General features: G+C 30.2%; 1 protein-coding gene, 1 long non-coding RNA gene and 1 other non-coding gene across 3 annotated transcripts; all 3 read right to left on the reverse strand.

Moving 5' to 3' along the window:
• Window positions 1–7,922: 7,922 nt before the first annotated feature.
• Window positions 7,923–8,549, reverse strand: LOC100808516 (auxin-induced protein 15A-like). Its single transcript, NM_001253072.2, has one exon. The coding sequence runs from the start codon at window positions 8,499–8,501 to the stop codon at window positions 8,130–8,132; it is 372 nt and encodes a 123-aa protein (NP_001240001.1). The 5' UTR covers window positions 8,502–8,549; the 3' UTR covers window positions 7,923–8,129.
• Window positions 8,550–14,119: 5,570 nt separating this feature from the next.
• On the reverse strand, window positions 14,120–16,713 carry LOC121173762 (uncharacterized). The gene is made up of 2 exons (XR_005889118.1): window positions 16,156–16,713; window positions 14,120–15,984 (listed from the first exon to the last, which is right to left on the reverse strand). It is a non-coding gene; the product is annotated as an uncharacterized lncRNA (long non-coding RNA).
• MIR166A (microRNA MIR166a) lies at window positions 16,225–16,370 on the reverse strand. Its single transcript, NR_048585.1, has one exon. It is a non-coding gene; the product is annotated as a microRNA MIR166a (primary transcript).
• Window positions 16,714–17,545: the final 832 nt, after the last annotated feature.

The following is a 17,545-nucleotide window of genomic DNA, read 5'->3' on the forward strand; positions in this document are numbered from 1 at the left end:
TTTTATTTTACTTTTCTGTAAAGATTAGTCACTTGTTATCCCATTTAATTTTTTCTTTTCTCACAAAATAGAATAAGCTTAATTTTGATTCTATACTAATGTAAAAATTTATAAATTATCAACCAATTGAAAATTACTTAAAATTTGATTTTTAAAATAATTGTAATAAATAAAACAATTTTTAGTTATATGCTAGTTGATGATTAAGTGACAATGTATTTTTTTTATACTTCAAGTATATTTCAATGAAATTAAAAAAATATTTTTTTAAAGGAAAATTCAAAAAGAATTCAGTTGTACCCAATTGTTACAAATGTAAAATATATGTGGACTCCACTTTTAGTTGTGTCTAAAATAATAAATCTTAGCATTCGATTAAAAAAAAAAATCTCATCAGGTTCTTAGTGTGTTTAGATTTTCATTAGAAAAATCTAAATTATTCTTTTCACCGGTAATATCTTAGGAATACTAAGGAAACTCTTTCCGATACTCTTTTACTAACACTTTTTCCTAAGTTTAGATAAAAAAAAAAATCCATCCACTTCTAGTAGATCATACTTATAATTTAAAGAATATTTTTCTTGATTTAAAGTTGGATCTTATTTTTAATAAATTTAAGTTAATCATAAAAGGTGTTAAAAATAGAGTATAGAGAATTTGTCAATATTTTTTTTTCTTTTCTAAAAGAAAGTATCTCACACCAAAAAGTCACGAGACTAATATTCTAAAAAAAAAAAGTAGAGTATTAGTTAAGGTCCTTAAAGGAACAACTCATTTTTCCAAGTGTGTTACTATATTCACGTAACAAAGAATCACTGTAATATACTTAAAGAGCCTAAGTTACATATACTAAAAAAAGTCTAAATTATGTAGTTCTTTTTGAGGATGGTTGAATATTAAATTTAGACACATATCTCAATAACTAATTTTAATTATTTGATATATTTAATATTTATACATGAAGTATTTATTTGAATACAATAACTAATTGGATAAAATATGTTTAGTCCTTATATTTATGTTGAATATATTTTTTATTCCTGAAACTTTCATATCATGTAATTTAATCTTTAATCTCTATAAAAAAAAACAAACTTTTAGTATTTCTTCACAACTTAAAGTTAAAAAAATGTAAATATTAGAAAATAAGTTCAAAGACTTAAATTTTTTTTTATAAAATTTAAGAACTAAATTACATGATATAATAATTTAGGAACTAAAAATAAAATTTTTAAAAAATATAAGAACTAAAAATATATTTTATTCTAATTAAGAGAGCGGAAAAAGGTTGCATGATCCTATAAAATTATTTATTCCTAAATCTTTTTCTTAACAGTAAAAAAATATTTTTCTTATTTTCAGTGCATAACTTACCGGTAAGTTTGTTAGAAATATAAAGATACACGTATATATTTTACTAGACCAGTGGGCTCGTTTTGCATGGGCTGCAGCCCGTGTTTAAAAATGCAAAAGGGATTTAGTAAAAATACAAAAGAGGAAAAGTTAGAATGTATCATGTAATTGTATTTGGAGGGAGGACAACCTAATTTTATATATACTATTAATTTTATTTGGTGGTCTTTCCAAATAATTTTTACCTCTCCCGCACTATTTGGTGACGGTTATACATCATGCGCAGACAAAAAGAGAAAAATGATTAGGAGTGAGGAATAAAGAGGGATGCAAACTCAAAAAAGTGGTGTAACGAAGAAACTGGCACATCCAATGTGGGGGGAGAGAGAGACCAATTGATATTCTATAGAAGAGGTGAATAACAAATTTTTAATATACTTTTTTTATAGTATTTTTAAGAAAATATAAGTGAAATTTATTGAATAAAAATGTTTATTATTCAATTTACCGTTACTATGTAAATAGGAGTGAGTTTTATTTTTTTGACTACAACTAAAAAATAATTCACATAAGTAGTTTGTCACTCTTGAATAGGGATGAAAATAAGTCATGTTTTGACGGATTTATCTATTAAGTTTAAATATAACTTATTTAATTATTAAAAATATTTTTTAAGCCTTAATCTGATTTGTTTAAAAGTTTGATCTGACCTGAAAATCTCTTTTCATGACCTATTCTACAAAGAGTTTATAAACAAGTTAATAAGTCTAATTAGGCTAACAAGTCTAAATAGATCAATAAACCTAAATAGACCAATGAGTCTAAATGAACCTATATATAATATTATATATTATTAATTATATAAATAGGTCAGTCTTTTAGGTTTAATAAATATTTTTTAAAGTTTAAAATCTAACCTTTTTAGTTAAAAATAATTTTTAAAAAGTCTAAACCTAATCTTTATAAGAAACAAGTTAGGACGTATATTTCGCAAGTCCCCGACACATCGTCTGACCTATTTTCATCCAACTCTTAAGTTTCTTAATAAGAGTATTTGGGGTTTGATCTTTAACTTGAACATGAAATTATAACAAGAAGCATCACTTTATTTCAAAATAGGTCAATTAAGTAAGAAATAAATTAGTTGAGTGTCAAATAAAAAATCTCATTTTTTTTTTGTTACACACAAAAATCTTTTTAATTGATGATCTTTTATGACCTTAAATATAAAGATGAGTCTTTTCATAATATTAACTCTCATGTGAAAAAAGTACTTATTTAGCATATGAGATAAAATTAAATAATTAATGTAAAAAATGAAATAAATTATTATAATTAAATTGATAAAAACTATATAAATGTCACATAATAAGTCATTAACAACACGTGATAACTGTACTCTCATTTTGAAGTCATTTTTATCTTCATTAAGATGATTTCAGTTCATTCAAAGATATACATCGGGAAAAAAGTTATGATAAAAAAGGCATACAGTAGAAGAAAAATGTTACTCTCATGCATAGTCTATATAATATGACCTATTTAATGTCTAGATTAATATATCAAAGGTGTAAATTAACCTAATTTGTTTGGTCTATATCAACTAACATTTGAAAAACAAGTTTTTTTTAGAGTAATAAATCTGACCGGTTGTTATTTTATGTCTAATTAATCTTTTTTTTAGTTATGTCTAATTAATCTAATGTATCGATATTACATATTTGACATAAATATTAAAAGTGTGTGTGTGAGATTAACATACTTAATTTTTAATTATTAATTAACCGGTGTTAGTCTGAATAAAAAGAATGAGTTAGTAAAACCATATATACCATTTTCTAATTTTCATGATCATTTATTAAATACTCCACATATTTTCTTGGGTAAATTTTTTTTACCATTTGATTATATCCACATTTTTAGTGTTAGTCAGAATAAAAAGAATTATTTTTAATAACATATGTCTCATACTTAATTTATAATTTATAACATTTGATTGTAAATTTAGGTCTATTTTAAAAATTTACGTGCATAAAAAATTACTCTATCTCATATAATGCCTCTTTGAATTTTTTTTATCATGTCATAGCCTATTGGTACTAAATATCAAATTTATTGTTGAATAATTTTTGTAAAAAAAATTATTTTTTTTATCCATAATGTTCGAACGTGAGATCTTGCTTAAGAGAAACAAATACAATATCACTTGGACTAACGACTTGTTGGTTCTCTTTGAATATTTTAAACTGTTTAAAATATTTACCTCTTTAACTAATTATTTTTTTGTTTAAAATACTTAAGACTAATGTTAATCAATACCTCAACTTTGAACAAAAATTTCATAGCGTTGATCCCTAAAGTGTGTAACGAGTCCAAATGTCATTACATGAAACACTAAGGTTTTAACACAAAAAAAAAATCATTTTTAGTCCCTTTAAAACTCTTGAATTAGTTTAATTAATGAAAATATGTATATTTTTTTTTCCATGCATACAAGCGTGTCACATAAACATCACCAAAAAAGGTCCTCAGGTCGCAAAACATATAAGTGCATATGCTCTAAGGCACTACATCATTAAAACGTCATGAACAAATCTCCAAACAAAACTCAAGGGTCCCATCAAGAGAATAAATACAACATATGTTCATGAAGATATATAAACCCTAAGCTGGTCCCCGCTAAGACAAAACATAAATAAATGACGGCGGATCGGATCTCACCCTTAAGCTCATCACCAAGTCCACATCAACCATGAGTGACATTCTCCTCAAAGGCTATATCGTAATCTATTCCCGTATCAAATGACACAATCATCAGAGTCCAAAAGAAAAACCAAGGATAAACTCATTTTAAAAGAAAGCAGCATATAAAAGAAATATAAGATCAAGAGGTTAAAAAAAATATAAAAATCTTTTATTTTCCAATAACGATGTACTGATGCAACTCCTTAAGTAACATATCATTCTTAAGTCACAATTATCAATGCACATGTCTAACTATCATGTTATATCATGCTGACTCTTTACTTCCGGAAGATTTTACCTTTTGAGTGATTAACCTAAGTATATCTCTTAACATAGTCACACTTTATGATTTGACCATTTAGGGATACTTAAATTAATCACGCGAAAGAAGTGTGATTTTATCGAAAATAGAAAAGTGTGGATAATGGCTTACCTCAATAAGACTTTTAAAAACCTTAACCTATCTAGGGATTCGCCCACCCACCCATTCGGCATTAACCACCACGATAACCTTCAACACTAGGTTGAGGGTCTTCTTAGCATCCCTAACTTATGTGTCTACTTACATGCAATATCATTCATCAATGCATATATGTTGTGATCACTCAAATCAATATTATACGTCATCACAAATTCATTCACCAGTCCTAACATCATAAGAGGTTGTAACATCATATATTCATCATTTATGCGTTCATCACACTCATGAACCCACATATAGTTCAATAGACATAGCCAGACATTCCAACACCTTGAATTCTTGCAAACAACTTACCAAAACTCATATGAATCTCATGATCTCAATATAAAGTCAACTCTAATAATAAAATAACATCATCTCAACCACATCTCATATCATCATAAATTCATTAAGATATCAAAATAATTAGATTATACAAGAAAAATAAACATTAATCACACCCACATCAAAATTGGTCATTGGACTCAAAACTGATCATCAAACTCAAAATGATCACTGGACTCAAAACTGATCATTGGATGCTGAACACGAAAATGGTCACTAGACACTGGATGCAAAAATAGTTACTAGACGCGAATTTTGCAGAATTTCAAAATTTCTATAGGATTGTCTCTCATGACTTCCAAATCATTCCAAAACAAACTCAAACTCAAACTCTTTTTCATTAGTTCCTAATACATGAACATCAATTCCTAATTACAAAGATGATAGCCAACAGGCTTAAACTGATTTTGCCTTCGATCATATCTGTCAATCCGAGCACTTTTGTGTCAGGTAGACTCATAACAGATAATGCCCTTATTGCCTTTGAGGGATTTCATTATATGAACATAAAATAAAAGGGTAAAATAGGGTTTATGGCTTTAAAGCTTAATGTTTCTAAGGCATATGATAGGGTTGAGTGAGGCTTTTTGGAGAGGGTTCTTTTTTATGAGTTTTCCACAAAAATGGATAAATCTGATTTTGAAGTGTGTGACTTTTGTGTCTTTCTATGTGCTAATAAATGGTGTCCCAATGGAGGAATTCAAGTCCTTAAGGGTGATCCATTGTCCCCCTGTCTATTCATACTATGTGCAAAGGCTTTTTCAGCTCTATTATGTAAGGCAATGGAGAATCAAGCTCTTCATGAACTTAAGGTTTGTCCTAGGGCCCTTCTTATTATCTCACACTTGCCTTTTACAGATGACAACCTTATCTTTGCAAGATTCACCAATGAAGAAGCTTTGCAGTTAGTTTCCCTTCTTGACACTTATGAGAAGGCTTCCGGACAGAAGATAAACCTCAAGAAATCAGAGGTTTCTTTCAGCCAAAATGTGCTAAGTCCCAAAATTCATGAGCTAGAAATGCTGGCAAAAGCTTCATTGGTTGAGTTTTGACAAGCTTACAAAGTCAAAGAAGATAGGAGGATCAAAGCTTTCCACAAGGCTATGCTGGCAAAACAGATGTGGAGACTCATAGATAACAAAGATGCCCTTGTAACATAGGTTTTGACAGCAAAATACTTCCCCAACTCATCTCTTCTGGACGCTAAAAAAAAGCTTATATGCCTAATTACTCTTGGAGTAGTGTTTGATAGTCAAAAGATCTTGCGGAGCATGGAGCAATATGGAGAATTGGTGATGGCAGGTCTGTGTTGGAAGTTGAGATTTTTCTCTTATTGTTATAATTAAGATATCTCCTGCAGATTTTGTGGTTGCTTGCAACTATGTTTAAAGCTTGCTTGTGCTCAGAGAAAGTAACTTGTAGTTGCAGGCTAATGATGTCTAGCTTTGTCATAATTTGCTGTATGTTTTGCCCAATGAGGAGCTTCATAGATTTCCTATTTAAACAACTTATTGTATCAGTTCATAGTGTGCAAAACTGAATTATAAACTTGAAATACATCAAAGCAGTTTTGTTCCTCTCTTCTTCTTCATATACGTTTATGTTTTATGATTTATACTTCACTACTTTTATGCTTCCACTTAGTTTGATTGCATAGTCTGATCAGATCTTTGCTCAGTTTGATAGCTATTTCTGCTTTAGTCTGGTAGTGTCATAGTCTGATAGCATCAGTTTGAAAGTTGTTTTCTTCAGTCTGATATATCATGTGTTCTGTTTTTACAACATAGCTTGTTACCCTTTTATGCTTCAGTCTTTTTCCCTCTGCCATATTCAAACAGTCTCAATATATGGAGTGACAAATGGTTCCCAAACTCTCTTGATAATGTTATTCACTGGGATCAGAATCCAGATATTGATGTATCCCAAACAGTTTCTGACATAATCATTCCAGATTCAAACCAGTGGGGTGTTGAGAAAATGAGAGGTATGTTCTCTGAATCCACTTGCCTGAAAGTCTGTTCTATTCCCTTGAGAAGAACCAGGATGTGTGGAAATTTGCTGATGATGGAATCTACACAGTAAAATCATACATCCTTTTTGTCCTCTAGTTCCTTCCCGGGTGACATTTGGGGTAATACTCGGAAAATAAAAGCTGTCCCAAAGTGTTTAAATCTGGTTTGAAGAGCATGTTTTATTAATAAAATCCATCGCGCTCGTGTTTAGTAGTTTTCCATCTACATCTTCATTACTTCTATTTCAAGCAAATTCAAATATTCAGACGTTAACGTTTCATCTAATCTTTTAATAATCCGTAATAGGAGCCATATACTTGAATGATTTATGAGATGCACAAATAGGAACATTAGCAATTACGGCTTAACCTTTATTTTTCTCAAGATTCTTTATTTGATTTTATGATTTTTATCCAATTACTTTACGCAGAAGAAATTCAGACACTTGTACCATTATAAAAAAAATTAATCAGACACCTGTATTTACGGTGTTGTTTGGGTGGTTCTACTTCTATATATTCTCTGTTTTTTTCTCTATAGGTGTTGCAGTTTTTTTCGGGTGTTAAGGATCACTGGATCAGTGAGGTGGGCACGGTGAGTGTAATTATAGTTGATTTGGTTCTCATTGGGTTATTTTTCATTCATATGAGCCTTCATCATAAATGATCGTAACGTTTTGCTGGGGAAGGTTTTTGTACTGTGGTGTTGCTTGACTTTGTATCTGTTTGGTACGTTATATTTATATATATGATTTTTCTTTGTCGATGAAAGAAAAACTTCACACGAAGGAAAAATATTTAGCATTCTCGATTTATATATAGCTACGATAATTTTTTTAATGTAATGAGAATAATTGATTTAAACTTAAACAACTTGTACAAATTATCCAAATTATCTATCACTAGACCGGCTGTAATTTTCAGTCCACAATTAATGATAAATAAATTATATTCCCATTAAATTCATCTTCACAAGAAAGGGTGGAGAGGGATACGGGGAAAACAAGATAAAAAGGAAATCAGTTTATTTTTTCCCTTTCCATATTACATTTGCTAATACGAATTGGAAAAACAAATTACAAATGCACGCAAGAAACTTCATAATAATCATAGCTCCCAATCTTTGCTCATATATGGATTGACAATAGTTAACTATATATCACTTGGTCATATCCATGAACAAGAAACATGCATTTGTGTGTGAGTGAGATGTTGTTAATAACGTGAAGAAGGCCTAAAACAGCTTATGACATGGTGTTGGTGTTGGGAGGACTTCTCCTTATCAATGAGGCCTTGAACGTACCTAAAGTCCTTCACATGGCAAGGGATAATTATGGTTCCTTGTTGATCAAAACCATACTCTTCCTCTGCCTCCTTGAGTAGCTGAGAAAACAAAGGGTGGTTGAGGTACACAATAGGCATCACAATTTTTTGTTGTTCTTCACCTTGCCCTACCTTGATTGGCAAAAACCCTTTTGGTATATCTTTAGCTAACACTTTCTTTCTACGATGGTGGTGGGGGTAGGGACGATTTGTAACCGGAACTTCTAATTCCAAGTTATAGCTTTCTTCACCCTCCTCCAACATCAGAAGACAAAAAAGTTTGTGCTGGATTCCTACCTAAAGTGTTTTCGTGGAAAACTATGATTGTTTATGGGGTTTTATATTTGCAAGTAGTGGATAGAAATCAACTCAAAATGTAGCAATGTGAGAAAATGCGTCAGTATTGGCGTATATGGCGGCAAAAAACGTCATCATTCATAGAAAGGGATCAGGTGAGGTGGAACACTCCATTGCCAAATTGATTTAAGTCGGTTATTTAATGATAAATATGAATGACTAGAACTTTGAGCTCCTATTTTCTTCACAAGTGGGAGAGGGACTGCCGTCATGGATTGTAGCCTAGCTACAAAAGTCTTCTACTTTTAAATTTCATAATGATACATGGTATTCATTTTTTTTTAGTTAAAATCAGTATTCCGAAAATTATTATAGTTTTAAGAGTAAATGATTTATATACTATTTAATCATAACTTATCATATATAATAATTATTTTTAAAATAGATATATTTTAGACACGAGCCACCTTTAAATGACAAAAAATAATTTATGATTAGAACATTTAAAAGTGTATTCTTTCGTTTTTCTTTCTAAGATTTCTAAAAGAATATTATTAATCTACTCATACTAATGAGCAATTCATAGTAAAGTCGATTCCTCACTATATATAGTGGATTAAGATCAAATGATTATGTAAATATATTGATAGTGTATAATTCTTTTTTTGTTTTATAGATAAATGTTAGTATTTAGTTTGTTAGTTTTGATAGGGGAATCAAATCTACCACCTTTACTCTCTTTTCTTTTTTTTTAACCATTCAACCCATCTAATATCTCCCAAAAGAAAAAAAAATTATTAGAGTACATTTATTTCATGCATTAAAAAATTATTTTCAAAATGTAATATTCTTATGTTTGTTTCAATTAAGTTTTAAAAAAGATATTCCTAGACATGTTCATTTTCATGGAATTGGTTACAACATAATTTGTTTCAATTTAGTCCAATGAAGGATCCACAAGCTTGATTCAAAGGAATCGATAATCATAGGTTTGATTATAGAGCTCGACCAAAAATCTTAAAGAATACACAATTTTCCAAGTCTCAAGTCAAATAGATGAATGAAGTTAAATCAAAGCTTTTATTGAGATAAAAGTCAGTTTGAAACTTTGAAGAGTACAAGGACCAACTCAACATTAAAAGCTAGTTTGAAAGATAAAAATTGTCTCCACTTATATTGGTTATATTACTAGTTAATGTGAGATTTCTAATACATACCCCTCTCGTCAAGAATTTGATATTTCAAACATCAAAATTACAAGAATGAATGTTATGAGTTTGTGTCTAATTTAATTTAGAAGTTAGCTTGAAAAGTGAAAATTTTATCCACTGATATTCAATTTTTATTCTGATCATTTAGTTGATGTCAAATCTTCAACAAAAATTTTATCAACAATTATTTATAATTAGTTGATAGTATAAAAATTTTACGCTAACAATACATAAAAGTTAATCTCAAAATATAATTATAAAGACAAAAAAATAATAGTTAGCAAAATAAGATGTCACTTTTAATAAATAAAAAATTACAAACTTATATTTAAGTTAAGCAATTTTGAGCTGAAATTGTGGAACATACTAAGTACTGTTTAATTTTACCAGTAGTGGTCAAGATATTTTGGCACCGGGCCGACACTCCCACCTCCCCCCTCACGTTAAGTATCTCTAATATTCTAGCATTGAAACCTATATGAAGAGGGAGGAGCAACTGAAGTCTCCAAGGGCATCCCTATAAATAGATAGGTATTTGGGACTATGTTATGTTAGATCCTATACTTATTGTACTATGTTGAAAATTGTTCTTGACTTGAGTATTAATTAATGTTCTTTATGGGTCTTCCCCATCATAAACCAGCCAAATTTGAAAAAAGACTGACCTCTAAGTAGGGTGTGGCTAAACCACCCTCTCATAGACCGCGAAAAAGCACTTAATGTTGGATCAGGAATTCAGGATCACAAAACCAGCCAAAAAAATGAATTTTTTTAGTGCGCCATGAAAATATAACAAGCGCAGCAATAGTTCATCAACAAAAATCTAACACGTGTAAGTATAACTGTTACACACATTGTGCTTTCAATAAAAACAAAAACCATCTAAGATCCTTAAATCAACCCATAATACTAAAGTCCAATGATATACGCATTATTTATCCAATCAAGCACATGTGATATTTATTTCTTTGCATATGAAACTGATTCAAGTGCTAAAAAAAATGGCATCATCGTAGTAACTCAACTCAGACTAGAAGATGTACGTCATGACGTCTATGTGCATCGAACATACTCGATGCAAAATGGAGAAGGTAATAGTAGTATTTGATGAAAAAAATCGGTAAATATATGAATGTGCTAAGCAACGATAGAGGTTAGATTAACGTATTTTGTAATTTGCAAGGATTTAAATTTCATCGCAATTTTCATTTGTTTTTAATATTGTGGAATGTTGTAGATAAATACGGCCTATGTGTTTCTTCATTGGTCCCTGTATTGGTTTTTCTCTTTATTTCCTTCTGAGATACATAATTTATTTTCCTAATTGCCATGCGTACTGTTGCGGCCTTGTATCTGCTAATTTTCACGGCTGGTCTACTCATTATAGCGTTTCTCTCAAATAACCATTCTACAGCTTTGGTTGCAGCTGATGGTATGAGTAATTCACGTGATGATGAAAGATGAGAATCTCAAAGTACACAAGTTAGAAGTGTTGAGTCCAATGATACACAAAGTTCTCTTCCCACAACTCAAAGGGACTTCGACAAGATATTAAAATCTTACATTAAATAAAGATAATATCGAGATAAATTATATAAATGTAAAATAATTTTTATTTTATGACATAAGATGAAAAAGGATTTATACTAAGATTATCAATTTATCTTTTATGTTAATTAATTTAATTTATATTGTTTTTTTAATGAATAAAAATATTGATTTAGTGAAAAATATCTTTTATTTTAATTAATTTTATGTTTGTGGAAGATCGATTAAGAAGGAAAATCTAGGAAGGTTATTACTTGTTGGTTGCTCTTGTGGGGTTGTCATAAATTAATTTGTCAAATATTTCGCGGAGGAACATGAAACATATGACGTTGTTCTGTTCTGCAGCATGTGAAATCTCGATGAATTGCAACATGCATGAATTTTATGTATTTCAATTCTCATATTAGAATGAATTTTGATTGTTTAATACGACTTTGCCGTATTCTCAACGTGGAACTCATATTTCACTATGATATCTCTGCAGTGAATTATAATCTTTAAAGAAGGTAATAAAAGTATATGTATTATAAACATATGTTTCTTTGTTTTGCCTCGCTGGTGACTTGATGTTATTCGATCAATACTTTTCAATACAAAGTACAAACACTTCATGTGATGTATGTTCAACTACCCAAATCAAAATAAAGACACTGATTTAATAGTCGATTATTATAATGATAACAGAATTTGCGTATAGGAAGCAACTATTAGCACCATCAGCACTATTAGCACTACTCAGGTAAGTTTTAAATATATAGCGAGGAAATACTAATATCCACATTTTAGTTGGTGTGCATTAGGATTTAATGTAAAAAATTTGGTCCCACGCATATAGGAGAGAATCGTGGAAAAAAAACTAAAAAAGAGAAAAAATATATTTTTAATTTTGAAATTAAGTAATAAAATATCATAACATCTTTACTTTTTTTGAACTCCTTATTTTTTACCATTTTTTAAATTAATTATAAATGTAAGTTACATTTTTTAAAGAAATCAAATTAATTATGATATAATTTATCATTTATAAAAATAATCAATATCTTTTTGAATTAACCGGATAGAGGATATCATTAATAAACGTAACCAAATTAATTCTTGTATAAATTATATTTATTAATAGTAATTAAATTAATTTATGATATTAATTAAATTTTTTAATAGATGGTATCAATTAATTTGTATCATAATTAATTTAATTACCCTTAAAAAAGTAATATATATCGTTATTAATATAATTTGTATCATAATTCATTCAAGTGAAAAAGATAGTTTATATCTAAATTAATTACATTTTTTTCATAAAATTTTAACAAAATGAAATTATGTTTCTGTTGATTAAATATGATGAAAAAAATAATACAACAAAATCATGGTAGTATGTAGTAAAATTAGAGAGAAGACACCTCTTATTTCTCTTTTCTTTTCTTTTTCATATTTAAACCTAATGGGCCTTAGCTAGCAACATACAAATTGGACTTTTTTTTCCCATGAGTCATTAGATGACAAATGGATATTTTAACACCTTAACCTCAATTCTCCATTGATTGATTAGTACTACCAATCTATCATTAAGGATTTAAAAAAGAGAAAAATAGACTGAAGAGAAAAATAGACTCTATATACACCATAAGCGAATGTAAAATAATTTTATACTTTATATTATTATTCAATCACAAATTATTAATTACTAAATATGATAGATTTGTTGATTTTTATAGTAATAATCTTTAAAAATCACACCAATCATAATTTTTTTGAGTTGAGAGGATACTTTTTTTTTTTTGCAATATTAACATTGTATAGCTATTAAACTTGTTAAAAAAATGGCTGTTAACACAGAGCTATCAATGGCACATGTTTGTTTCCTACTTAGACGGATGAATGGGTCCATTAGGAAGAAAAGGCACATCCAAAGTCGCCTATGGATCCCACTAGAATGTGTCAAAGGGGTCTAATTATGCTATACCCTACCTGTGGGCAATCACTTCTAATTAGAAGGTATGCCTAATTAATCTATGTATGAGTCTTGTTAACTAGTATTTTAGGATATTAATTACAAAACAAAAATAAAAAATATTTATAGTAAAAATTATTAGAAAAAGTAAGAAAAATCATAAATAACATAATTTTATATATACAGTAAAAAATTTCTTTAATCAAAACGACAAGTACAGTGGTTAACATTTTTAGTCTATATGTATATATGCATGGAAAAACTAAGAGAGGTCCTCAACATTTCCTATCCAAATAGTAGTACAAAGAATCCAAAATGTTTTTGGGGTTACTTAGTTTTATTCGCCCTCCAATTATTCGTGGAAAAGTTATTTCTGTGACCTTAAAAGCTGTATGGGAATTCAGCAAGCATGACCCAGCAGTTTCTCTTTCTCCCTCTCAAGCATATCATGCATGGGAAACCGCAAAGCAAACCCCCCCAAGGGCTTCAACTTTATGCTACTTTACAAAAGGTCAAAAAGGTTCCAATTTCCCAAAAGCAATTCTTTATAAGACAGCATTCACATATTCATAAAGTAGAATTACTACAATCAATCCCTTTAATTACAAAGACCATTCACATTAATTAAAAAGAATGGAATTAATTAAGATCAAGTTGAATTTCACAACTCTTTATGCTTGAGAATTCTGCACAGACAAAAAACAAGCAAAGGTACAGAGTGATCATGCATAGTCAAAATGAAAAAAACTTTTACCCCGAGAAATTTGATAAAAAAAAAGGACAATATATTCCAAGCATAGTATGGTCTGTTGTAATTTTATGTCAATTCACGAGGTCATAATTTCTAGATCAAAACAAAAATTCAAATATCATTATATTAAGATTTTTTTATTTACTTTTTATGAACATATTATAGTAAAGAGAGTTTGGATACATTGGTTGCGTTGAAAATAATAAAGTGTACAGATTTGCGTGCAAGTAATATGAATGTGTGAACAACAATGGTGATAAAGAAAAGTGGTGCTGTATGAGCATTGAGCGCTGTGATTATGTCATTCGTGTTCCCCAATGCCCCTAGCTATGTGCAGACCCATTTTGTCTTCTATTCTGAATCAAACTTAATATGAAGCTGTAGTCTCTTCCACATCCCTGTGCTCATGAAGAAAACAAGGCAATTTTTTTTTTTTAAAAAGTTATATACAAGAGACCCCAACAAAATTCTTTTGTTAGAGATAATTAATCATTGGTTCCCATCATTGCAAATTATTAAGCTTATAATAATAATAATAATAATAACAAACAAAAAGCTTACTAATAGCAACACTGCGGTGAGGCCGGCTGGGACAATGCACAGTCGCTCTAACATTCATCAATCATCATCTGCATAAAAATCTTTGCTTCCTAACGAAGCATTCACATTCTTTTGTTGCTTCTATGATTAGTGAAAACTGAGAGGGCTAAAATGCACAATTGTAATGTTTACCAAACTCATAATCAAGATTCATTATCCTTGATGAAAAAACTAATAGGTTATCCTTGAAGAACTGTAACTATAAATGATAGAGTTTTTGTTTCTTCTAGCTAATAGATTAATTAACATCGAAACTTAAAGAGTACAAAAGGAAGCATCTTGTACATTGTTTGTTTTATTGTGCAGGAAATTAGGGTTTCAGCTATCAAATGTGAGATATCAAAGCCAGGGAAAAATTAAAATTGTCCGTTGAAAAACTTACACTGTTCAGCAGCACCCACTTGAAAAATTGATCCTATTCTGTATCATCAGTGCTCAGATCTATCCATTTTAGTTACAAATTGAACTGAAAACGAATGAAAGCAAACAGAAAAAAAAGTACAGATCTGTGTGACATTACTATATCCAGCCATAGAAGGAAGCTAAATGTTACCCACAATAACAAGAACAGATTGAAGGATCTATCAATTTACTAAGATGTAACAAATCACATTAAAGGCATTGATTGTTTCTTATAATAAAGGGAATTAAGAAACAAATGTTTGACCACTAAAATCCAATAAAGAGAGGGCGGAGTCTACAGGGCTCTTGACACTATAAATGTTAATTCTAGTAACAGATGGCACATTTAATCAAATTAAGCCTCGATTTGACCACACGGTTTGACAGTGGTGAAATGACTAATTAATAATAATAATAATAATTAAAATAATAACAAAAGTAAAAGGGGTGTCATCATCTACTTGCTTCTTCTTCATCTAAGACTCAAGGTATTCACAAAAAAAATAAAAAAAATCCAAGACTCAAGGACTAGCTTAATTATCACATAAATAAATCTTAGTAGAGATTAGAGACAGAACATAGGCCAGGAAACCCTAAATAGAGAGAGAAAGGTAGAATGAAAAAAAAATTAAGGGGGAGGAAGAGGAGGGGCTTGAAAAAGAGGAGAATGTTTAGCTGAGTTTCAAAGGTGGCCAGATCTGAGAAAACATAGCAGAAACAGACAGATCGGATACAGGAAAACATACTTGGGAGAAGATCTCTGGCTAATGATGAACGAAGAAAAAGGTAGTTACACCCCCCTGACAACAAAACACCATCATAACTTGATCAGAGAAAAAGAAAGAAACGAAAAGGAAGTAATGATGAAAACCTTTTGCGCACAAGTGAAACCCCCCAGGTCAAAATGCTTCATCATTACACCAATCTGCAAACTACCAACATCTTTAATTCATCCAAAAACAAAACCCCACGACTCAGATCTACCTATATTTAAGAAAAAAACAAAAATTTATTACTAATTCAAAAATCCCCCAAAAAAAAAACATAGAGAGTGGGAGACCAATAAACCTAGTATGTTACTATGTTGTCATGGTTTGATTCCATACATCCGTATGTATTTAATGTAAGAAAAAATATCTGTTAAAAGATGTAAACCTCGGATGAATCTCGGTGTATGTTTCTGGTCCTCGGCCGGAGGATACCAAGGTTTCGGTCGAAAAAGAATTTGGAAGCATATAATTGGGGGGAATGAAGCCTGGTCCGACAACACTATGTATTCCTTGACCACAAGCATAGTAGTCTACACAAGATCAAGATGAAGAAGGGTCCTCGAGCCAGACAACATTCCCCTCAAAAGACAAAGCTTCCGTCCCAAATGGCCCTTTTTTCTTGTTGAACCGCTCAGAAAGAGGAAGAGAGAGAGAGAGGGTTTAATTTGTTAATTTCATGGCTCACTCACTCACTATTACTCTCTTTTCACTCTATATCCCTCCCCCATGAGTCTCGCCTATCTTCAAGGGGGGTCTGAGAGAGACATGGAGAGAGAGAGAAGATAGTATTGTGGTTGTGATGATGAATGGGTGAATGAGAATGATATGAGAAAGAAGAGAAGGGGGGGTTATAACAAGAGTAAAAATAAAGGAGGAGAGGAAAGCCAACGTCAAAAAAGACAAAGGATTGGTGCAGGGTAGACCCTACCAGCTCGGTTCTCACTTCCAGAAATGACCACGACCCCATGCACTCATTCTTTATTTCTCTTTCTAATTAAAGACTTTTTTTTCTTTTAACTCAATGTATCTCCTATTTGAGAATTTTTTCTGAATATCCATGATATTAGTACCAAAAGAATCACTAATCTTCGTTGGCAATGAATACACATAATTTTGATATTTCTCTTTCAATTTATATCTAAAATTAAAACTCACACACTAAATCATTTACTTAAGGAATACAGGTTATTATTATTTGAATTAATTATTATTAGTGTTACAAATTAAATATTAATTTCTCAAGATGCTGGAGAAAGTAAAGAATTTATCTATACAATTGACTTCTCTTGCATTAGAGATAAATTTCTAAAGATATACAGATTTATAAATCTAAGAAATCAACTTCTTTAATGAAATAATCTTACTCAAGTTGGATAAAATTATTTTAAGTTACAAATTTCTTATTATTAAGTATTGAATGAGTTTATAGTTAGAATTTGAATTCTGAGTGAAATATTAAGGTGAGTTGTGATGTGTGTGAATGAATAGTGAAAGTTGCTGAACTCATTGAAATCCACCGTTGGATTTGGCAGATGATGTGTTATGTCCTCGTACAGGCATTGACTGTACCTATTACTAGTACTCACGACTTCCAGAAAACCGAGACCGACCATTTGATTTAGTGAAAATGAGCGTGATGTGGATGATGGTGTCATCCAAAGGGGTATCTATGTGCTGCTCACCTCGCGTAGATCCTAGCTTTACATTCAATAGTACTACTAATTCAGATAAAGAGAAAAAATAAAAATAAAATTGGAAAATCAAGTTGCAAATTC

Source organism: Glycine max, chromosome 16, assembly GCF_000004515.6.
Source record: "Glycine max cultivar Williams 82 chromosome 16, Glycine_max_v4.0, whole genome shotgun sequence".
NCBI lineage: Eukaryota > Viridiplantae > Streptophyta > Magnoliopsida > Fabales > Fabaceae > Glycine > Glycine max.

Coding starts and splice junctions, on each gene's coding strand:
- LOC100808516 (NM_001253072.2), bottom strand. CDS start 8,501: ATGTTGGAGGAGGGTGAAGAAAGCTATAACTTGGAATTAGAAGTTCCG.